Here is a 25,461-nt window from a genome sequence, read left to right as displayed (position 1 = left end):
GCAAATATCTTCCCAGGGACAGAGAGGAGCGATATACCCCGGTAGGAGTTGCAGTCGGAACGGTCTCCTTTGTTTTTATACAGTGTCTGTATACGGGATATTTTAAATTCAGGTGGTATTGTTTCCTCGTTCCAAATGCGATCAAAAATTTGCCAGATGTAAGTATGAAGTTGCTCCCCTCCGTATTTCAGCAGTTCTCCGGCGATGTTGTCAACGCCAACTGCTTTTTTATTTTTCTGCTCTTTGATGGCTTGAACAACTTCAGCAAAAGTTAGTGGTTCAGCAAGCGACTCATTCGGCGGCAGAGGATGGATACGCCTTATATGCTCAAGATCTGCTGATCGATCTACATTGAGCAGGTGATTAAAGTGCTCTGCCCAACGATCAAGTATATCCTGCTTAGCAGTGAGCTTTTGGGAACCATCTAGGGATCTTAACGGAGTGCAGTTTTTTATGGAAACGCCAATCAACTTACGCATTTCTTCATAGAAAGCGCCTAGTTGGTGGGTATCTGCAAGCCACTGTATCTTTTTTGCCTTTTCAAGCCACCATCTATCTTTCATCTTCCTCGTTAATTTCCTTAAGGAATCACCACTACTTCGGACTTCTTGACTGGATTTATGATTTCCTTCATTACGCTTTATGAGTGCACGATGCTGTTTGAATGCTTCAGTTAGGGCCCTATCATTCTGGTCAAACCAGTCCTCGTTGTTTCGTTTTTTGTATCCTATGGTCTCCGTTCCACTGGGAATAGAGGGTGGAGGACGAGAGAGTGCGTCTGTGTCTGCGCAAACACTTACGCACTTAAATATTTCACGCGCAACTGACTGCTTCTGGTTACTGGATCCTGATAAAAGACCTGCGGCGATGGGCTGAAGTAGAGAGGTTGGGTGGTGGTGCACACCCGGCTTTGTCTGAAGCCTGCACGTATGGCAGCCTAAGGAGAGTGGTCGTTTCTGCACTGCACTTGGGACAACAGTGTGGATTGGGCAGCACCTTAGGTGATGAAGCAGCCCTATTTAGGGAGGCACTGCTTCCCCCGCTCAGCCGGGGAGGGGGCTAGAAAAGGTGTCCTAAAAAAATGCTTGTCCCGTCAAATTGGGGGAGTAGCAACCGCGGCTGCTTAGGCACCCCATTACTCGCGGTCGACGTAACAAGAAAAATAAGATAAAAACATCATTTATGACATTTGGCGCATGGAACGTGCGTACATTAATCGATAATGACGGAAACCTTTGTCCGGAGCGTAAAACTGCTGTCGTAGCACGTGAACTTGCTCGATACAATGTAGACGTGGCAGCTTTAAGCGAAACACGCTTAGCTGACCAAGGCGAACTTGAGGAAATCGGCGGTGGTTATACATTCTTCTGGAAAGGAAGACCCCAAAGTGAACGAAGGTTAGCTGGCGTAGGGTTTGCCATCAAATCCACCATCGTAAGAAAGCTGCCAGAATGTCCACAATACATCTCGGACCGCATTATCACATTACGCCTTCACCTACCAAACGACAACTACCTGAATGTGATAAGCGTATACGCACCAACAATGAGTAACGAGGACAGTGTCAAAGATCAGTTTTATGAAGAACTTTGCCAATGCCTTACCAGCATACGTTCAAGCGAACAAATACTGCTGCTAGGCGATTTCAACGCGAGGGTTGGCAGAGATTCTGAGTCGTGGCCGGGCGTGATTGGAAATAATGGTGTGGGCAATATGAATAGTAACGGACAATTACTACTCACACTCTGTGCCCAATTCGACCTCACCATCACAAACACTCTGTTTAGGCTTCGCGACAAATTCAAAACCACCTGGATGCACCCGCGTTCTAAACACTGGCACCTCCTCGATTACGCGATAACGCGACGAAGGGACATATCCCAGGTGCATATCACACGCGTTATGCGTGGCGCGCACTGCTGGACAGACCACAGGCTTTTGGTAACTAAGTTGAGACTCCGCCTACTGTACTGTGTGTATGTACTTTATAAGTATATCTTAGACACCAATGACTGTGTTTCGGATGGCACGTTAAACTGTAGGTCCCGGCTGTCATTGAACATCCTTGGCAGTCGTTACGGGTAGTCAGAAGCCAGTAAGTCTGACACCAGTCTAACCAAAGGGTATCGGGTTGCCCGGGTAACTGGGTTGAGGAGGTCAGATAGGCAGTCACTTCTTGTAAAGCACTGGTACTCAGCTGAATCCGGTTAGACTGGAAGCCGACCCCAACATAGTTTGGGAAAAGGCTCGGAGGATGATTCAAGTAAATAAATTAATAGTTGTCTCTCTACAGACTGTCTGCAGCAGTCATGCTTTACAGATCTAAGAAAAAAACATTTAGCTAAGGAAAATCCTCAGTTTTTCCTACAACTGAGGAAAGACCTTAAGAATCTCAAGTAAAGACTATAAGTGTAAACGATTGACATCATAATACATAATTAATGTATGAATCACCACGCTCAGACGTTAAACATTGGTGTGGTAGCTAGCACACCTTATTCAGATAGGACATTGACCTTTAAGTCTTAGCGTTAAAGACTAAATTACCTTGACAATTTACACAAGAATTTGTGGATTGAAATATTTTAGCTGATGTTGAGTTTCTATACCTTTTGAAAAGGGCTTTGCCCTGCAAACAGTTAAGAACAATCTTATTGGTCCAGTTCAATTGAATAATTATCTAATTCTTCATTAATGGTTTTACTAACTTTCTAGGTACAATAAGGTTCAATAGATTTGTAACAATAATTAAGTAATCTATTCTCATAGCGTTTTGTTGATGATAATCACTTTGTTTGTAGCCTGTGTTTATTCCCAGATTGGGTAGTGGAATCTCTCAACAACTGACTGCAATCTTTACATACTTTTTCTTACATCAAATTGTAATACCTCCTTTTAATACATTTTATTTCACTGAAAATAGCAATTAATTTGCGGGCACGGCCCGCCTAGATGGGCCTTTTTTGTTCTGAAAAACACTGTTAGAAAAAACTCAATCTACAAGTGTAATTTGACCTTGTTTAAAATTTATATATTTTCTCACTTCGTCATTTTTATCCAAATTAGTGAAAATCCTCAAGTTTCAAGATGAGTTTCCACAAAAACTTTTTCAAACGAAAACAGTCTTTATTCCCTTGTATTAACAATGCAGTGTAGGCGAAAATTCGGATGTAGCCTCAAACCTACGGATGTCGTTATATTACTTGAATATTTGACTTGATGCCACCACCCACAACCATTGGGTAATATTTCTAAATTAATAATTTATATTATATCACTTTCTAGCGCTTTTCGTGGCCATTAGTGGGCGAGCACTTGACCAACTTGGCGAGGTCAAATAAGTTTTCTTTAAAAGCAATTATGACAAACATTGGTATTTTAATTTGGGCCTTCTGGCGTATTGCCAAGGTCCATTTTGTATAAGCACTAGATATTATGATGATTATTTAATTTTGGACCTCTGGTTTCTGGAATACTCCCAAAACTTTCAATTTTGGTTTTCAATTTCCCTGAAGTATTGAGCTTGCTTTCGGTGCACTAATTAAACATGCAGATGTTCTACCTAACTCAAAATTTTAGAAGCAAGGATTTTCCCAATTTCCAAAAAGGTTATAAAAACGAATAGAGCTGCTAAGATTTTTCATAGTTTTTTTTTTCTAGCTTTCGTCAAGACCCTTTACCTCACCTTAATGCAAAATTCTTAGATCTCTATCTTCTTTCCTCAAACTATTAAAGAATGTGAAATATAGCTGAATTCCAGCAGGCGTTAGATGTAGGCGTCGTTTAAGGCCGCTGCCTCGAATTTTGCGGGCAGCGGGGCGGCAGCGGCGGCGGCGCGTTCGGTCACCGTTTTGAATGGAGCTCACCGCTCGTTGCCCGCTCCCGCGCCGCTGTATTCGAGGGCCGGTCCATTTTTATTATACGCGTAAGATCCTGCCGCTCCCGCGCCGCCGCCGCTGCCGCCCCGCTGCCCGCAAAATTCGAGGCAGCGGCCTAACGGTTAAGCAATACTTGTCGAGGTCATCAGTTAGATGGATCTCGTAGGGCACTTGATTCGATTGCGTGATTGTTCGATTAAAGTCTTAGAACCAAAGCGTGTAATGGTCCATTAGAATAGAAATAGCGTTTTACGTTCTTTCTTGAAACCTTAATTTTGTCTTTATAGCTACTTCATCTTCAATGGAATCTAATCTTTAGACAAGCTAATCTTAGCTAATGCGCGTTTATCCTTCTAAGAATTATAGCAATATTATTCAATAGTCATAGATTACTTTTACAGTCAAAACATCCTGTGTAACGAAGCAAAAACCAGGTCGATTCATGGCTCCTATAAACTTCATTACCTATACTTACCCTTGCCCTTGGTTTTTAGTAAATTCAGGTTTTCATTCTTCGGGATACCTACAACATGTAACTTAATTAACGCACATCCTGAAATTACTTTGTTCAGAATCGTTTACTGAATAGATTTACATCATTTTTAATATAGGTAATTTTTTATCCCAAAAATAATTAAAACTACGGAAATTATTGTCATATTAACCCTGTACAGTGAAAACAAATTCAAATAGACCGTAACTCAAAGTATAAGACTTCGTGTATTGTCGGCTTTTTCCGTAGTTTCGTTATGTTGTGTCGAGTCGAGCGGCGCGCGGCGCGATATTTGCGTGCGTAGTAGTATGACCAAAAAGTTCTCCAAGAATTGGTATAACTAATTTGGTAAATAACAATGCTTATACATGTTAAATGAAAAATTCAGTGTATGTATTATGATTATAACATAATATTCTAATTGGGGTGTTTGAGGGTGTGCGTTAATTACGTTACATGTTGTATATGCGTGTCATGCGGGAAACTAAAAGATGATAAAATATAGAAATATGGGACAACTAATAGATCTCAATAAAAATTTCACCTATTCGAATGTCCTACATGATTTCACACACGTTTGCCACTCCAATCTTCAGATAAGCAATCTATATTTGCCGTTACATATTGTCAGTGTTTATAACGAAAGTCTATACTTACGCAAGTGCATTCCTTTCATCTCGCTTATCAGTTGTATTTAGATCGTGATCGATAAACATTGTAACACTATGTTCTATCGGTTCAATATGAATAGTATGTAGAATATTCGTGAAATGTTTTGCTGTTTTGACTTCCCAACTAATAATAATATCATTCATCATTCTCTCTCGCATAGTGTCAATGTCAACGTAAATATAGAGATAGGTTAGTTCCATTGTGTCTTTGTAAGAGATTGCAGTCGCATAATGCGCAGTAAAATCTACGCATCTCTTATTTGAAGTACATTTAGAAATATTTCACAAACTGCAATTCATGTACCTACCATAATTTTAGAAGTCATTCAGTCAGTTTTAATTTACATATCTGCTTAATATTCTACGCTTTGCAAATTACCTGGTCATTGACAGTAAAATTTTTTTTCTAAACTTATACATATTGTTGCTGACTCTTTCAACTTTCTTAGATTCTCTTGGTTTTTGTTAGTCAATGAAGTCACTTTTTTCTCCCCATCATTCAACAACGTCTCATCTGATTGCACATAGTTTTCTTTACAGAATCACCACTTTTACTTATGGTAACGTAAGGCAATCACATACAATCTAGCCAAATGTTTCCGGCAATATAAATTCTTGTGCTATTGGCAATTGTCTTCCGCTCTGCCGGTATGTAATCATTGTACAATGTCGCCTTCAACTTGGTAATGAATGTGGAAATAAGTTTTATTTTCCTGACTATCTGGAACTTCCATCTTTACCTTTCTTGAGGATGTTTTGATCTAACTTAAGATTAGGAGCCGGAGGAATAAATTACTCGTAAACTCGGTAATGATGAACATTTTAAGACCTTAAAATTTGCCTTCGCTTAATTTATTATTCATCACGTCTAATGCCAGAGGTCTTCTATTTTTGGCGTAAAAGGCAACCATCGATTCCTTCGAGACCTCTTTGCTTGCTTGACTCCCACGTGCGGATTTCATAAATCAACAAATGCTTTCATCTTTATCATCATTTTAAATTGTAAAAGTGCTGTCTCAGGCCTTACAACCGCAAACACTTAAATGGCTAATTGATTGCCGCTTTGATCGATAACCTTATTCTTTAGAACCCGTTATTAATTAGTAATAGGAAGTCCTCATCGGTTAATGTTATCTAGGTATGTTGCTTTAGGCCACAAATAATCAGCATGGACTTGCCGTTCCATTTATGTACAAACTATTTATTATCGATCATCGACTGTATTGACATTCCAGAATCAAGGGTCCTACGACCTTTTACAATCACGCGTTGAACTTTATTCACTTACAGTATATCATTATTATCAGCCTCAGATGTGATGTCAGCTGTGATCATCATTTCATTATGACTAAGTCCATCGCAGGTTCCATAAATACGCCCACTCTACAACGCCATATTAATCTTCTAATCTAGAAAAACATCTGTCATGTCTTTGTTGGGATTTAGATAGTTATTTGTCATTGCTTAAAGTTTTAAGTGACGATAATTTAAAATTTACGTAATTTTTAAATTGTGTTTAACCAAATATGTTTCGTATTTTAGTTAATTGAAACTCTTCTAACCGCTAGATGGTTTAAATTAGAAACAGTCACGCCTACAACCAATTCGGTGTTTGCGCATATTTTGTTTAGAAATTCGAGACCAATTATATCTGTCAATTAACAAGCAATAGCTCAAGTTTCAAGTAGTTTGATGCGATACGTTGACCTCACTTTGTTTGTGCTCGACCAATTCTCTGATTAGCCCCATTCAATCGATATTTTTAAGAGACTGGTATCTAATTTGTTTCCAAGAGCAATATCTTTGCACTTTTTTTATGAACATTGCGAATCTAGATATTACCACAGCCGTCTGTGGACAAAAACTAGCCATTATATTATTGTTGCTAGTAAAAGTGGATCGAATGGAGTGCTCTAGAGAAACCTTGGTGCTCTCGTGTTTTTATATAATATTACCCGTTGCTTTAACATTACGATCGTCCATCACGCATACGGAACTGTTATTAGAATTTTCGTGATGTTTGACAAAGATTATATTTCGGAAATCAATTTGATAGTCGCGTGAGAGTGGATTTCGATTTGATTCTACGAATAGTTTGAAGTATTTCTTCTTAATGGAGACATTTAAATTGAATTATTACTGGAATTGTTCTCAAAGATGAAGTATTTTCCTTATAAACTATTTTTATTTTAGTATTTGCTACAGAGATCACAAATTAAATCATCTCATGTTAACACTTAAATGGAATGCGTGTCTAATACTCGGTAGGTGGATGCGACGTCGGCTATTTCGACGCCAGGTCTAATATCCGACCGCTTCAAGTTTCCAATACAGAAGCTGTTCTAATATCTGCCCAGATTCCAAATGCGGCTACATAGCGAGCCAGCAAGTGCTAGACCGCTGCATTCCTGGCCGATGACGTCCCACTATTTACTAACTCTATTGATCCTGCATTCAATTGATTCAAACATTCATTCACTTTATTATTGATTACTCGACATTTGTTTGCGTGACGTGTACGCAGTAGTACGCATTTTGAATTAATTGGGTCAAGTCAACGCGTTTAAGGGTTCGGTATGTGTTACGTTTGGTATGTCAGTGGGACAGAATTGATTATGTAATTTGTGTCGTCGATAGTAAAGGGTGCAATAACCTGGCTTGAATTTAGGACGACAAATTGGGTCTACGCATAAATAATCGAATCTAAAATGTACTTTAGTGTTTAAAATTAGGGAAGATACTGGAATCCTGCCTATACTTAGCCATCTTTCTTGTATCCAAAGTTGTTGGTCTTTTTGGTCGTCATTTGCAAGTACATCTTCATTTAATTTAAGTTTAGTAGCTACTTCACTGGGTAAGTTTGAAATGGATTGCGTTAAACTCAATTTAGTGAGCTTTCTCAGCTGTACTCGAGTTTGTCCTAATTCTATTATGAACTATCGAACTTGGATTACCTTTCTGGCTATGGAAATTTCAATGTACATTTTGTCAAGACTTGCTAATGAAAACATGCCTTTTATATTGAATTCGTTGGATGTTATGTCACAGTATTCCAAGATATTATTTCAATTAATTCGTTCTCTTTAGTGTTCTCATTATCCTTTCCTCCAGTTGCATGGTAAGTTAATGGTAATTCTAATAATAGTAATGCACACCGCTCGTTGTACTTGCATTATGCTGATAGAATCAACTTCTTTATTGAATAAAGCCACCTTGTAGTCTGTCTTTGAACATAGTTCTGAATCATAATTAATGCAGATGGCGCCACAGTATCTTGTTCTGTTCCGAGCATTACCATTTTCAGCCATCAATTTGCATGTTATTTTAAAGTCACGACATCAACTGAAGTTGCGAAATGAAAATGGAGTCTACATGTGAATTCTAAAAATTGGAAATACATATTGATAAATAGTTCAAGGCATATGCAAAAATACTTACAAGTGATTGCAGGAAAATTCTGAAGTCCTAATCAAACTGTGTAAATGAGAGAGACTAAGAAGACTTGAGCAAAATTTTCATGTAGGAAATACTTTAACTGAGGTCAATGCTCAGGACATGGTACGACACGTCATAATCAGCTGATTTATTATTCCGTAAGCCGTAAATAGGAATATAATTTATTAATACGCTGGAATCCCACGCAAATGAGAGTTAACTGAAGGAAACTTGTAATTGAATGATCTAGGCTAGCCGCTTAGGAAGCGGTTTGTCGTGGCCCCTATTACTGACCTAATGGCCACACAGGTGCACAAAGGCCTTTTTCTCATCGTCATTAAACTGTCAGTTGCTATCTAGTTGCTAATTTGTTTCGTTTTGTTCGTGCCATTCTTCTGAATGAATTCATTTCCTAGCTAGAAAAGATTTTCTAGATCCTACAATTTCATTACTTTTGTTTGTATTAACTGCATCAGTCTATCTATCATTGTTTCATTTAAAAATACTTGAAGCGTTAGTAATCGAGCTGACAATTATACCGTTATTCAGTTGTTTTTCAATTACTGGTCATCTGTTTGTAGTGAAGATGTATCATGCCGTTTCATTGCATGTCGTGTCGACAGTTCCTAAATGGCCTTTCTCAGCTCGTCGGCCAGACGTGGTTAAGCGTGCGTTAGCATGTTGCTCGTGTGGCTGCCTGATTGTATCTCAAGCTCGAGTTGGATGCGCTATACTGATATATCTACGCTTCAACACTTGGATAGCGTCGTCTTCATTAGAGTTGTCATTAAATCGCTCATATTTATTAGCGGTGATAAGCTGACGAGAATCTGTTATTTTATTGGAAATTCCTATCCTTCCTTATATGCATTTCCTGAGGTAATTTTGCTTTCCTCGTCAACATCAACCAGATGGCTACTGTCTTCGTCAAAAATGTGATAATTTTACCTTCCGAAAACAATGGGGCCTGAGTCATATCATATGTTGTAAACTATAATCAAATATAAGAAACTTTCTCCAACATGCTGAGCACCAAGTGTAGAACACCGCTTTACAGACATTAAATACGATCTTTAGAAGTGGACTGCATCGAATTGAGTCTTCACTCATACTTGGAGAAAGGGACGATTAGTAGAAATGTATTGTTATGTCTATCAATTAGTCAGATTGTGGTTCTAATAGCCTTCCTAATGGATCCTACAATAATAAAGATGTTGGGAATTCCAGAATGGATTTTATTGAGAATCGTCTAATAGGTATAAGAAATTCCAATAATCGAAAAAAATATTGGAAGACGTATTAACTAGTGCTTTCCCAAGTTGAGTTCTTGAAAGGAATTATGTAAATTAAATACATTACGGGAAAAATATTTCTGGGAAAATTTTCGAATATTTTCTGGCAAATTAAATACGGCTTATGTTTAACTGATCACCAGATATAGTAACAAACAGCAGACAAAAATAGTAAATGATCACCAAAATGAAACTCGCATTTTAATGTAAAACTATCACCAAAGTTTTAACACTTTGCTATCCTATTTAAGTGAAATTACTCCAAAATAAATCATGCGTAAGCCAAAAATAGTAAATGATCACCAAAATTAAACCACCATTTTAAAGTAAGATTATAACCAAAGTTTTTAAATTTTGCTATCCTATTTAAGCAAAATGAGTCCAAAAAAATCATTGTTATCCCAAAAGTAGTAAATGATCACCAAAAGTAGTAAATGATCATCAAAAAAGTTTTTACATCTTGCTATCCTGTTTAAGTAAACTGACTCCAAAAAAATAAGTTCGGCCTGATAAAATAAATGTAATAACATTTTGGGGACCCTTTTCCTGCACTAGCGTGGAAAATTGTCTATTGCATGCCTCTAAACAGTGCGATAAGAGTGTATTGAGAAACACATTCTTCTTCTTCTTTCTCCTGCCCTGTTCCCAATTTTACTTGGCGTCGGCGCAATATGTCATTTTCTTCCATTTTCCCCTGTCACTCGTCATACTGACACTCACGCATGCATTGCAAGCCGGACACATAACTTAATATGGCATCATAATACTTTATTTGGTAATAAGCCTACATTTTATGGCAATCACGGTGACTTATTTAGGCAAAAATAATACATTAATTTGGTCGTCAAGAGTTGGTGATCATTTACTAAATTTGGTGGTCGAATACAATTTAAAGTGAAGTCGTGACTAAAATAGCTGATACTATTACATTTTTAGACTTTATTTTTCTGGTGTTCAGTAGATATTTCTGGTTGCAAAACTTAGGGTATCAAAGCATTTTATGGTGGTCATTATATTTGTTCCCATTAAATACATTACGGGTAGAATATTTCTGGGAAACTTTTCGAACATTTTGTGGCTAGTTGAAGGTTTCCGAGTTTACATAAGCTTGCTCAAGCAGTACATTGTTTACGACGTCGTATTGATCGAGTTTGAAGGCTTTATTACCATCTTGACTCTTGTATAGGCGATCATAAAATCTATTTCAGCAGAAAAGATTGTATCATCTGTCTAGGAGTTTGAAGGTTATTTCGAGGAAAAATTCAGTAGCCCCAAGTACGGTTAATTCAATAATTCCTCAGCCAAGTTGTTGCCACTAAGATTTTAAGGGCCTTAGGGCCAACTTGCTTATGAAACTCGTTAAAATTCTGACACGAGTTTGTTAGTTCAAGTTTTGAGCTACCTAAATTCATCCCGTTGCCAAGTACTGAGGGGTAGTAACAGAATACGGGACCATTACTTAGACTCGGCGAGCGTTCCGCCATATTGGGTTTCTTATTGGTTTTGTCGTTTAAGATATATCGACCTAAATGTCAAACGTAGCTTAATACTCCAAATTGATGTTTCTTTGTTCAGAACGGTCTACATTCTCGAAAATATCAAATTCCTTTTATAGAAGTCTTGAAGAGAATTATTGGAGACTCAAATTCTCATCATACAAGCAATAATATATTCCACTTCAATATCATGATCCTCTTCTTATCCCAATTTTTATTTGGTGTCGGCTTTCTCCTTTAATATGAATGTCCTAACAATTTCAATGAGTCTTACTAATGTTTTGTTTAACAGCGTCTCAAGAAGCCCTAGACCGAGCACGACTAGCCCGCGAGAGGCGCGAGGCAGAACAGAGGAAACGTCTGGACGAGTTACGCGCACACGCCGCCGCTGCGCAAGCGCAGAGGGAGAAGAGAGACGAAGATAGACGTCGGAGACAGGCGGAGCAGCGCGCTAAGGATGATGAGAGGCGAATACAGGTGAGAATTGACGAATAGAGTAAGGGCCGGTGTTTCAATAGTCCCTAAACACTTTGTCAAACTATCATATTTTTTATTCAGCAAGTTACATACAAATGTTGAAAAATCGGCCATAAATCATTATCATTGTCACGTTTAGCGTGTGGACGGTTTAGATTTTAAATTAAACCCCACATTGTGAACATAAAAAATTATTTCCAAGGTCGCGATTCGAATGCCCGTCAGCAAAATTAATTTTGTTATATGGAGGTAAAGCGCGCTAGCACTGTCCTGGCTTCACGTGGAGAGATGTCCGGTGATGACGCTCAGCCGAGGAGGCGCTTCAGGGTGGACGACCCGCAGATGGTGATGCAGTATGGTAGAGGGTAATCGGTGCACGGTGCCTCTCGGTGCCTGTCGACGTTCGGCCAACGGATCAGCCGTGGCCCGGAGTTTAAGCCGAACTTTGAACCCGAACTTTGGACCCTGGAATTTACATCCATTCAAATAAATGTCCATTTCTGATTGTCCTCCTCTGACTGTGTTTGCCGCGGAAGCAGGAAGCAGAAGCTCAGTGCGCTTAAGGCGAATGTGTGCAAATTCACAGTCAGAATCGGAGTTTACAGAGAACAGCTGAAATGTAATTTTTATATAAAATGTATAAAACATATAAAAAATAAGATGCAGGGATAAGCAAATGAAAAGAATAACCCTGACTGCTTATGATGATGAAAAAGGCTACAAATGATGCGACAATGTGCAAAGCAAGAAAAGATGAAATCTGCAAGTCATTTGCCAACGGTCACCCAATAGGTGGGTGGTAGCAATTACACGAATTGTTCAACACTTACCCAATACGGGGAGATGCACTGATTCTACAATATAGAGAATAAGTTAAACGAAATTTGAAAAATATGTTTTCAAAATTATAAAATAAAACCGTTAAGACCACGATTAACGTCACGCACTAAGGACTGGCAAAAGTGAGTGCTTGTAAGGAGCGCGTGAACGTGTGTCTTCCGTGATGATATTTTAAAAATGGTCGAGTCGCTAAAGCAGCTAACCAACCTCACGGTACACGCCCGTGAATGAGTAGCGAACGAATCCGATTTGCATTGGTACAGCAGTCCAGGTAAAAGAATCGAAACCATATCACAATGACGTGAAGTCCAATTTGGTTTAACTTGCCGTTGCACCGATACAGATAATGACTACGTACTGTTTGTTTTTAAGTTTTGATTAAGTTACAATTTTTATTTCTAGACCCAAGTTGTTATAATAAATATGAATTTAAAAATACGTTAATCAGTTTAGTAAAAGAAATAAATAATACTTAATTAACGAAACAAATAATTGTACGCGTTTCTAAACGCAACCGTAGGTAGACATTACATTTATTTATTTATTTTTCTACCCACCTTATATTAATATTTTGATTAAAAACAAAAGGCAAGTATTTTAAAACGTTGACATTAACGTACAACGTTACATCATTAACAAAAACAAACACTACTAATCTAACATCACCCAGAATATTCGAAAAGTAAAATAAATTTGATAACCATGCTAATGTCTTATGGCCATCTTTATTGTTTCGATCATTATCGCCTTTCACAAACCTAATGTTTGCACTGTGGTTTGTGAAAAGCAGTAGGAAGAAAAACAGAACAAACATTTCTGTTGTAGACAGGTCATGTCTTTACCGCTAATTACTATGTTCATCATTGCTTAAATTCAATAAATAGAATTCAGATCTGAAAACCTGTCGATACTTCGTATCTAGAGGAAATTGAAAATACATATTGTTTAATATTTCAAAGGAAAACAAGCGTGTACAGTCTGATTCATGCATTGAAACACCGATTATACAACAACCAACAACAAATTTTTGATTAGTGCGCCAAGTTGTGATCGATATTAATATCCTAAGTGGTCAACAACTGATATTCACGTTCTATAAATAATTGATTCAATACAAATTGTCCCCTTCGCCCAAAACTATTTGTAAATGAATTTCTAACGATTCGAGAGATAAATTGTTAGCAAAGACATTGTAAGGGTCTAAATCCGCTTGATAAATGATGACCGGAACGCCTTTTTGAGTACATGTAGACGGGTCGGCTGAATTACTTAACCGCTTTTTGCTGGAAACCTGCTTACAACGTTTTGGGTAAATTGGATATCAACCGAAGTTGGTGTAAAGCCACAGTAAAGCTTCATGTGTACTCATCCGTGGATGGAACACTCTATATTCATGTTACACTATTATCTTATATTTTTTGACATGATTATTCATATTCATGCTCAGTGATGTTTGAAGTTTTGATTCCTCTCGAGAACTAACTTATGGCTATGGAAACTCGCTTATGGCTACGACAGTTTTCTCTCTTATTGTAGTCAGTTCTTACCATCGGAAGGTTTTTTAGGTTATATCATATGCCCCGATATTAGACAGCCAGGTACCAAACCTTTATTTTGTACCCAAAAGTGTCTCGTATTTTGATTTAAAAATAGAAACGATGACAACATGTTTTGATAACGGCTTCCAAGACCACTTGACCCAACGTCAAAGTATAATATTAAACGAAACTTCAAAACAATATTCACTTAAGCATGTTTTACAGTTTTTACAAATCATGTCTTGTACAAGCCGGCAATTGAACCCGGGCTTCTACTTTCTCTGTGCGAGCAAAATAATGGTTACGGTAACACACGAGACGGTGAAAATTAGAAATTAACTTGCAAAACAAAAACTTTGTTGTTATTATGTTGTTGTTTTTGAGGTTAATGAGGGTATTGTAATCAATAGTTAATGCTTTCCTAATTAATAAGAAAATATCTAAGAGAAACATGAAGTCTAGAATTGATTTTACCTCAATATCAACCAATCTCTAAGTATAGGCCTGTTGATACATAATGAATCCTCCTCTCATATAAAGAGTAGCCATTTGATTTGCTGTTATGCACACCATAAACTTGACAAAAACATTGAATTTCAAAGAATCTTCCGGTTCAAGAATAGCTTGCCTATTCAAGTCGTCTTCTAAACAAATAATGCAGTATCAATTGACCTAAACCTGCAATTTGCAAGCAGTTTTCTATTACGAACAGCTGTCTATCGATACGATGACAAATAGCCGTTACCGACTTGCAAATTAGCTGACCTCTAAATTCCCAGTCAATTACACTGAAAGTATACTGTTGCACTACCAGACTGTAGGTAAATACCTAACAATGATTTGAGGAAAATAACAAGGTAGGCTAAATATACTATTTACATTATGAGTTTCGGATGTGCTATTCTTGTTCACATTAAACATGGTTCATTTGTCAGGTCTGAGTTCAAGGTAAGCACCAGTCGATTACGTTTCAAACGTATGTGTTCGTGTTTCCACTTTATGTTATATAGCATTGTTCGGTACTATTTCTGGGTGAATGGAGATCTATGTAATCTCCAAGGCATCGTATTTGGGGTCTACGTCGCGTTTTGGACAGGATTACGGCTCAAGAGCGCAATTTCGCTGAAAGGCATTTGATGTAGGGCTTACCGCAGGCGATACAATTTGGTCTTCCTCGAAAGTCTCGAATTTGACCTCAAATTATAAGAGCTTTTGAAAGAGACGTCTCATTGCAAATCAGACCTAATCTGGTTCAACATGAAATGTCGATTTTTGTGAATGATTTCTCTTTCTTTTAATTTTTGAGAAGATATTGCGTACCTGAAGAATCTTGTTTGTTACGTCTCTTTAAGTGTATGTACTCGATAAGTTGCTGTTAACCTCAGTTACTCAAGTGGACTTCGAGCTAGAACTTAGAATATCTTAACTTTCGCCTCCATTTAGACAACCACTTCATTTCTCCGATTTTCATTTAACCAAATAACATTTATCCAAAACGCTTGGTCATAAAAAGCACTACAAAAAACGCGAACTTTCACAACGCTGCAACTTTATTCTTCTGGCTTCTTTTTGTTTGTAACTTAGCTGCCAAGTGCCAGCTGTCGCATCTGGTTGATATTTGTTCTCATTTGGCTAAAACTAAAGGTCATTTTGTGATTTCAGTGACCTTGTTTTGTTTTTCTACCTCGTCTACTTCCTTGGAAAAGCTTTCAAGGTATATCGTTTTACCTTTTTCTGAATCGTCTATCAAGATTTAGTAGACAAGGGTTAAGCGAACGCTTGCTTCGTATCGGAGTTTTTAGGATTAAATCACGTACCGAACGTCGGAGGACCGGCAGATGAAATTAATCTTGTTAGGTTCTGCTGTAGAAGTAACAATTTTAAGAAAATTTTGCTGTTGCTTTGGTGTTCAACATTTTTAGCCCGGAACTTAATATTTTGCTCTTAGGTTTGACCTCTACTAGTCGGTGGGTTTCCTTATTATTGCTTTGGAGAACTGCCTCACCCATTTTTATGAAGACATACCGCTAGAACATACAAAGGCTAACATAACTTATATCTCAGCTAGAATAAATAGAGAATTTATGCAAACGTGCTCGTAAAAGATGGCTGAAGCCGCCTACCCTTATCCCTAAACAAAAGGCATTTATCTTCAATAACCTTCTCTATTAAAGCGAATATTTTCTACCCCAGTTATTGGATATGTTTTTCTTATTATTTGTAAAGAATATTATGCGTGAAAGCGAATATGTATATGTTTAGCTTTATACGTACCTATCTCAATATAATCCATTGATTTTATTCGACCTTGTATAGCGGTAAGCTTTCGCGGTAATTTGTTGCGTTGAATCTATGGAGTCATGAATAAATAGTACCTTACATGTCTACGTTATTCGTCCCTTATGGCTCAACGAATGAGTTTCAAAACTCTTGTGACCAAATTAAGTAACATTAAAGTGAGTTTAAGTTAATTAAGTCGAAAATTGTACTTTCTCTGAGAGGATTAAGGCTTTTCCAGTACACCAAGCGTAACCTCATCAAAGATAGAAGGTATTTTGATGAGAACGCCTGATAATGTATGAATAGGTCTTTACCGTGTGCGAGATTGGTTGATCGTGAACCAAGTTGCTCTGAATATCGAATCCCAAAATCAAAGCCTCAAAAGCTGCCATTGGTCTTAACATGGCGTAGAGTTGTAGCTTATTCTCGACGCAATGTAGCACTGGCTATATATGGATCCCCCACTAACCCCTCCCACTGGGGTCGTGTTAATAGCAAGTTAAACACAATAGCACAACATGTATTGGATATAGCTGTAGAAGCCCTAGACGCTGGGCTATTTTCGTAGTAATAGTTTGGTAGTGACGTCATACGAGAGTTAGGAAACGCTCAATGAGAGCGTTGCTATTTAAACTCTGTAGTACGACAGGGAAATCTTTTGATACAAGCGTAGGCTATTGTGTTCCTGAAGCCAGTTTGGAATGAAATTGTAAGGGAGAATGCTTAAGTGGATATTAAGTAGCAAAGTATCTTTCGAGTCCTTAAAGTTATAATTTTGATGTCAGTCGCAATTATATTGTTTGTGAATCCGAAGAATTGAGTAGGATTCAGAAGCCAAAGTGGAAGCAAAGAATTTAGACGATAATTATTTCATACACAGATAGTTGCATTACAGCCTATAAGGTTTGTACTGTACCATTCTTAATATACTCTCATTGAAATTAAATGTCCAACAAGAAATCAAGCGAAAACACAAACTTTCTCCTACAAGTAAAATATATTCTCACATCATCAACTAAAGACGCAAAGCCTGCAGTGCCTGCACCCAATATGGCCATTCACACAATCTTCTCTCACATATTAACACGGGTTCCGCAATATCGATTGCGGTTAGTCTGTGCAATCAATAAGGGTGATAACGGACTGTGCTAGCTGCGGTCAATAAACCGCTGTGCTTCTGTCCTGTGCAATTGGCTGGAACTTTTAACCCGTCTGCAAATGATTGCACCTGATTTTACTCTGATTTGTTTTTGCCTTTGCTTTTTACCTCGGGTTACAACTACACTCCTGGGTAAAAAGTATTCTTAAGGCTTACTACGTTATCTTATGCTAAATATAATCCCAATCGATTCAGCCATTTTGCCTTTTCAATCTAAAGCGTGACAGACCAAAGTTACTTGTAAATTGCAAGCAAAGATCCCATTCCTTTAAGAAGCAAGTCAGCTAGCACTTGGAAGATTAAATCCTTTGGTCGTCAGTCCAGACGGCTTGAGACACTGAGGGTACAGTGACGTACAACATGTTCTACTGAATAATGCAGGCGCGTCGGCCGTGGCATTAACAAACGCGTCCAACAGCCTAGTGAGCAGGCTGCCTTAGACCTTTATTACGAGTTGCAATTAGCATACTTCTAACCGCCGGTGCAGCTTGATTAGCGACTTTTACCAGCCAGAGCCTGAATGCTCGTTTGAAATCTATATTTTATTCGATGTGCTTAAATATTTGGTCTGGGAAGAAAATATTTGGGTCAAATGAAATTGGCATGGATGTTGAGAGATTGACGTTTTCTAGTATCAATTGACGCTACTACTCTGGAGTGGACTTTGTTTCTCCTGTGTCGGACAGGTTAGAAATCGTAAACTTGTATAGGTACAATAGAAACAGTACTTGGCAGTAATTCTTAAGAGGACTGTAATTATCGCTAAAGACTGGTCAAACTACTCGCTATTCAGTACAACTCAGAGATCGTAAAGCAGTGTACCGAATATCTGCAATACTACTGCATATTCTCCTAAAATTCGTGAGATCCGCATCAGTAAGTCTGAATGGTTAAGTTACAAGCACGTCACCTTTACATAACACGTCCTTGCTAAGTGACGTCACACATTCCCACGCACACCCGCTGATTGTTTTAACATGAGCAACAGAATATTGATTATGAACAGATTATGATTTTATCGTTTATTTAACGATCGTGTAAATTGTCCTACATAGCAAGGATTAAAGGAAATTTCCAATTGCGCACACCTTTTTCTATCAATTCATTGGATAAATCATTCGTGGAATCTCAAGGTTCTTTTAATTTGACGGCTCGTAATTTCGCAAACCTGTTTGTGATTTCTTGTTTATTATTTAAGAATTCCATTGTGAGATAGTCATTTATGAGATGTTTGTTTACTAATTTTGATGATATGCAGTAGTCACCTTCGTTTCTTTTGCATCCGGAACACGTTACTGGCTTATTGCCAAAGTCCGCTCTTCCGAAAGGAACAAGTCATGCTTAGGATCGTGTACGAGTATATTGGTGCCGCTTATATCGCTTCAGTTAGCTGTGGTATGTACAGGTGAATATTACTCGTCATCCTTATGTAATTTGTTTATGACCTTTCCGACGTACAATGTCATGTGGGCGGAGCCGCTTCTATGTATTTAATGGCAAAATTATAACTTGTATTCGTTTGCTTATCCTATCATACTTTATTTATCTTCCTTTTTATATTGTTCCTTTCTTCAACCTACTTTCACAGTGTCTTATAGTCGGATATACAAGTCTTATCAGCTTAATTCGTTTCGCTGGTGTCAAAAGATGCGTTAATAGTCTTAAGTTCTTTAAGAGATTATCCGCTTTCCACTAACAAAATACAATCCATCAAAGCTGTCTCGTTAGAATTTCACATAAAGCCATTTAATAATTAGAAAACGTAATGGTTGGTGTATGGTGTTGTCTTATCAAACACTCGTATCGCATGTTTATCGACCGTGTTATTCTGATATGGATCTGCAACTGTCGACTGTGCATCCGACGTATTATTTTCAACATTTGGAGTTATTTTTAGTTTTTTTGAAGGTTGTATAAAGTTTCGAATGCTATAAATCTTTTTATCACAGAGATCTGGTGCTGCTATAACTTGGTTTTAAGAAAATCTGACTGTTATGGGTTCTTCAACACTCAAGTACAATTTAGGCGTTTTAGTTAATTTCACTGAAATTCCATGACCTGCAACGACTGGATATGCACTGTTGAGCAAGCATGGGCCTTCCCCATTAATCGCTGCAGTTAATGATCTCCGAGAAGTAACGCTATGTCCACCATGGTTGGCGGAATTCACTAAATGCGACATTCCAATTTTTAGGTCCGCCTTTTCCTTTTTCAACCATATCAACGTATATTTAAAAAGTAAGTTAACATCATTAAGTCTAACAATTTCGATTGATTGAGAAAGTGATCTATGTACATGTACATTGTTGTTGCCAATTTACTGGAAATCACGGTCTTCAATCTCAGACAGCTAAACTAATTTAAAGTTCTCCAACAAATCCACGTTTTCCCACTAAATTGGACATATCGTATTGATCTGAACACGTTATCTGCGCACACAATGCTACATCAGGTGACCAGGTCAGCGTTACATAAGTGCTCTATTGTCAATGAGGTCATACGCCAACTCGTACACGCTACGAGTGGAGTACGGTGCGCGTGCGCAAGTGACCGTGTTTTGATGGGATCAACTTCTGGTATTGTTTTTATGGTTTTTGTTCTTCTGCTATAATAAAAGCAATCGTTAAAGGGAAAATAGTGTTTGATTTTATTGTGTTAGCAATCGAGGAAAATATTTTATTTCGTTTCATTATTATATTGACAATGCCGATATTGCGGTTAATACAGTTGGCTAACGATTTGCTATAAATCAAATCTCACGTTACCCCACTTTACTTACGCACCCTACTTATCAGTCGACTCTTTAAATGTTTATGTTCAAACACTGCTATTAATACTTCCCATCCATAGAGTAATGCATCTTAGTAAAAACTAGCACAGATTTTATTAGCGAAGCATATAAACACTACACCTACACCATAAACTTGAAGAGACTTGAGAATTAGTCGCCAACATAAATGTAGATAGAGACTTCATTAGACATGATGCTACATAAGGAAATCTAATCTAAGAAAAGTAGTACCTAAATGTCATAAATCATAATAACAGCAATAAATATACAAAGAAGTCACACCACAAGGCTACAATGGAAGATTTTATCCTTAATGTCTTTACTTCTTAAAATATTGTCATGGTATGTTTGGTTTTGCTACAAATTCAACTGCCCGTATATTTTGTCCTCTTTCCTATAATGAGGTCTCTAAATTAATCACGGTTACGTCGCGTTTGTAAATAAATAATTGCATCTAAATCGATCCATCAAACTTTTTCTAATGTTACTGGGTCATCTATCATTATGTTATTCGTATTACCTACATCATTGACTTGCAAATTGAAGATCCCGTCATAATACGACCAATTGACCTTATGATCTTTGAACGCTTCATATTTCTATTCAATAATAGCATGATAAGCTGTTTGTAGATTCTAAAATTTAAATCCATTATTGTACTCAGACCCCACACGTCGTCCTCCCATTAAACTCTTAAATACAAAATCCAATTTACTTCAAACTACTTAAAGTCAAACATTCGTAAGCTAGAGTTAAACAAAATACACCGGGTGAGCATCAAAAATAATTTAAAATTAACTCTACGCCATGCGTCAAGGAGTCGACTAAAATAGGGAGTCACTTCCTTCAGGACTGCTCGGGTAACGGATTAGTTGGTAGCAGAGGCGACACCGCGGTACGAGGCGTGGTTTGTGCCTAATTGAGTGTTACAGCTTCTTTGATTGGATTTTTATGGTTAGTTTACTGCTGTGAATAAGAACGTTCCGTTATGTGCTTATTTTTATAATGGATTAGTATTTACAAGTCTTATGAGGAAGAGTGTTTTGCCAGTGCGACTATAGCGTTTGGTTTTTATTTCACACTTATGTGTAAAAGAGATATTAGTGAAATGTTGACCAAACAGAAATCTAGATACCTATAGTTTGAGTGAAGTTGGTTCTAAATTCATTCAAATATCCGGTGCCCAATTCCATAAAAATATAGACAAACTCAGAAAAACTGTCTCAAACAGTGTAAAATTAACAAATGACTTGATTATGTTCAATCTCTTTGCAGGTAAATCATACGGCAGTAAGTACACTTGAATATTCAGTTCTGCTAATGGGCAAGTTTTGCTCTGTGGCCGCAGTGTGGCTTTAAAGTGGCGCGCCTGAGCCGCTAAGCCGGCTTTCCGATTGACTACGTCGATACAATGACGATATAAAATACCGCAGAAGCTGTAGCAATGTTTCTATTGTTGCTTTATATATAGAGAAGTTTTGCTACTGCCACTGTAGTTGTAAATTCGAAGTAGGAAGTGCGATATTGTCCGATATTGGTTTTGTTTATTGGCGTGGCTGTGTTCAGTGAAATTCTGGCGTTGTAAATTCAGTGTGTGTTGGTGTTGGAATTGGGACTTGTAAAATTGGTGAAGTTCAAAATTCTGTGCCGAGTGTAAGTGATATAAAGCAGTAAGATAATGTCCTGATGTAGAATTATCAACCCGCGAGTTGACTTGCTAATGATTATAGCGAGAAGAAAACTCTATACATTAAAAAAGCTTCAACATGCACTGGACTAAAAATAAAGAAGAATTCAAACCTACGGTAAGCAATAAAAGAGAAATTGTCTGACTTGAAAATACAAACTTCAACAGTCTGGTATTTTTTGCTACTAAAGTTATAAAATGTGAGAAAAGATGTATAAATGTTTTAGATCTTCTTTGAATGCAGCTATCTTTGAAAGTAACATCTATTTGTATTGGTTCTAAGCAAACTAAGATAAGATGAATTTAGTCCGAGATAAAAGAAAGTGTCTCAGGGACGTTGCAGAAATTAGCAACGTTTACCTAAGAATTTGATTCATCCAAACATTATTTATAAAAACTGCTGAGGTATAGTTTCACGTTAATTACAAAGTGATTATTTTTCTTGCTATGGCAATTTTGTTTTTTTCGCAATCGGGATCAAAAAATTTTATCAAATGACAATCAAACATTATAATCATAATTGTTATCAAGTAAATACTGAGGAGAATGAGTATACATATATCAAGGGTTGATATGAGTAGACATGATTTCTAATAAAGCAATTGCTTGGTGCTGGTTTTTTCAAAGAAAGGAAACTATATTATAAACTACCATCTTTATTCTAGTATTCTAAATAAACTTTATGACGTGAATGCCACTTCAGAAAAGCAGAAAATGTAGTGTACTTATCAGTCGCTTCGCTGTACAAACTGGCACGAAACCTCACAGATAAAGTCAATTCAAGAAACAAGTTATATCGTCGCCGAAATACAGCTGGCGGAGAAATTTCATTTTGATGAAAACGCCTGACTTGGGAAGGACCCACGTAATCACGAACCCGGAGCAACAAAAGGGAACATTGCTCAAATACCGGATACTAAAGATCAGCAAGCCAGGTTGAGTTGTGAAGAAAGTAAGCCAGATGATGATAAAGCTAATATTGGTTGGAAAAGACTGACGTCATCCGATTCTGCAAGAAAACACCGCATTCTTGAAATGTAGTGTTCTTGACTCCATCTAGTCCCAGCGATTTACCGCAGTTGTTAACCCTCGTGGGCGTAACCCGGTATTCATAATTATTCACGTATCTCACCACAATCCGATGTTCTGTAGTTAAACGTATATCGTATAAAGTTTTGTTGACTTTACGCGCTTGCTTCCGTTTTTAGAATGTTTTGCTGTCGTCATTTCTGTCTGTTTATTGTGCTTAGGCTTTAATTTCTGTGCTTGCATTCTTGGCTGCTTTATACAAACAGTGTGATTGTTTTTTGACAAAATCTGTCTACTGGTTTATAGCTTCTTTATTCTGTTAGCCACATTTGAGCCGTTAGACCGACGACCGTTAAGCTTAACCGTCTTAGGCCTCTGTTGAAGCATTTGTATTTGTGGGTTGGCATGTCACCTAACTGTCCCTAAATCCCGTGTTGAAAACAGGTGTAATAACGTCGGTAACAGTTCCTAAACCCACGTGATAGGAAGATACGGCAACAGATAGGTTAATCCCGTATACGAAAGTAATTGCTAATGTTTGATAGTAGTAGGATCGAACTATGCCTATGACCATTAGAGTATGCTTATAATGCAAACTGTCGGTTCGAATAGCAAATACACTTTATTAGGGTGCCCTTCGTTAAGTAAACACATCTTCGATTAATATAAATCAAGCTATGTTTAAAAATCCGCCAGTGTTATGTCCGAAAATAGATAAAAATTCTACAGCCAACAATAAAGTTGAACCACGATTAATCTTTCGGAACTCATAAAAAGCCAATTAAATCAACACTAACAGTTTGATCTATAAATGTCGTACAGGTTTTATAAAATATCTTATGCACAAGCCCATACTGGACGAATCTCGGCGCATTTTTCAATGAACATCAAATGAAAGTCGGACTTCCTGCGTGTCTTCTTAATAGCATAAGTGGTTCAGTACATTCTCAGAACGATATTTTATAACGATCCTTATCCTAAAATAGCTCAAAAAATAAATAATCGATGCGTTGGTCTACTTGAGTGCCGAGTTTTGGGTAGCCGATTTCAAGATAATAAAAACGTTTGAGCATGTGATGTTATATGTACTGACTGAAGACAAATTCTGAGACGTTCTGAGGAAAATTGTATCTATGTAGCTTAAAACAACTCACACTTAATCTCCCACAAACATGACTAAACAATGTTGGAAGCCCTCACCCTACCTGGAACTTGATATTGTCTGTAACTGAGGATATACCGTCCTTAGGGATCCAAAGCGTAATGGGAGCCACAATATTACAAAAAGTTGACAAATATTACGTGGAGAAAGACATGACGCTGACATAGCTGGCAAATTAGGTCGGTACGCTAAAATAACGTGAAGTTTACCATGTGTCTGACAATGACCTTGAATTAGCAGCCATGCTAATTACCTTGATGTTCGGAAAGACCGCTGATGAGGCGTGCTCTAAATTTTAACGACGTAAACATTATCATAGAACATGATTCTGTAATCAGACATGTTTTGGCAGTAGACGGAGAAATCGATCTGGAAAAGGTACTTAAAATGTTATAGTAAGCCTATTTTCATGTTAGTTATATAATAAAAAGTTTACGATCCCAAACCTTGCATGTCAAGCTCATTATACCAACATATTTCGTCGTATTGTTCCATTTCTCTCACGAACATTCATTACCCGTATTCAGTATGTTCAAAACGTGTGATAAAAACGATACAGTGAATATTTTGCATTAATAATGTTGTTTAAACGGCGCTCGTGGCGTGCCAGGCGATCCGAACGAGCGGTGATGCATACTTCCTGTTGTTCCGAATCTTGGAGACATCCATTTTAAGAAATGAATTTCGTACCTTGGAAAACAGCTTCTGGTAGGTGGTCCCTGTAATGAATAGGGCCAAGGCCAACCTGTCCTTTACCATTATTCTTGCTACAATGGATTATGCGGCAGAGGTGGGGCATTCACCTGTGTGTTAATAACGTGCTAAGGTCATCTATCCACGCCTGTCGACTGTCAGGCGCTCAGATAACCTGCAATATCTCATAATGTTTCATGTGTAGGAAGAGCGGCTTTTTGTTTGGCTAATCTAAAATCTGAGATGTTAATTATGACGCCATTTGTTCCTAGACAGTGTGGGATCTCTCAATCAAAATTGTTAATATCTTTTATGCTGTAGGTCATGTCTAAGTTCCCCATCTATATCTTTTGCCGTTTCCAGTAATTCTCTAAAAATAACACTATATTTCATAAAGTTTTCGCCTGCCTTGATAGGTCGAAAGGCGTGTTTATATTCTTACATTGTTTGCCTAGCCGACGTCGCTGGATCAGCGATTGCGTCCGGTCAAGCCGAACGGAGATATCGGCTTACGCGCTATTTCCTTATCAGGCCCTTGGA

General features: G+C 37.7%; 1 protein-coding gene across 8 annotated transcripts in view; it reads left to right on the top strand.

Moving 5' to 3' along the window:
• The window catches only part of LOC124640945 (proteoglycan 4-like), a 65,749-nt gene that overhangs the window by 3,966 nt on the left and 36,322 nt on the right, over window positions 1-25,461 (top strand). For 6 of the 8 annotated variants that reach the window (XM_047178913.1, XM_047178912.1, XM_047178917.1 and 3 more), the window contains exons 2-3: window positions 11,558-11,742; window positions 21,626-21,640. In XM_047178913.1, coding sequence (XP_047034869.1) covers window positions 11,558-11,742; window positions 21,626-21,640 — 200 coding nt within the window. Of the gene's footprint in view, window positions 1-11,557; window positions 11,743-21,625; window positions 21,641-21,946; window positions 22,156-25,461 lie in introns of those variants that run through there. The other 2 variants (XM_047178914.1, XM_047178920.1) reach the window with 2 other exon arrangements.

This window comes from Helicoverpa zea, chromosome 21 (assembly GCF_022581195.2).
Source record: "Helicoverpa zea isolate HzStark_Cry1AcR chromosome 21, ilHelZeax1.1, whole genome shotgun sequence".
NCBI lineage: Eukaryota > Metazoa > Arthropoda > Insecta > Lepidoptera > Noctuidae > Helicoverpa > Helicoverpa zea.
Note: the sequence above shows the minus strand (reverse complement) of the source record. Positions and strands in the feature narration are given on the sequence as shown.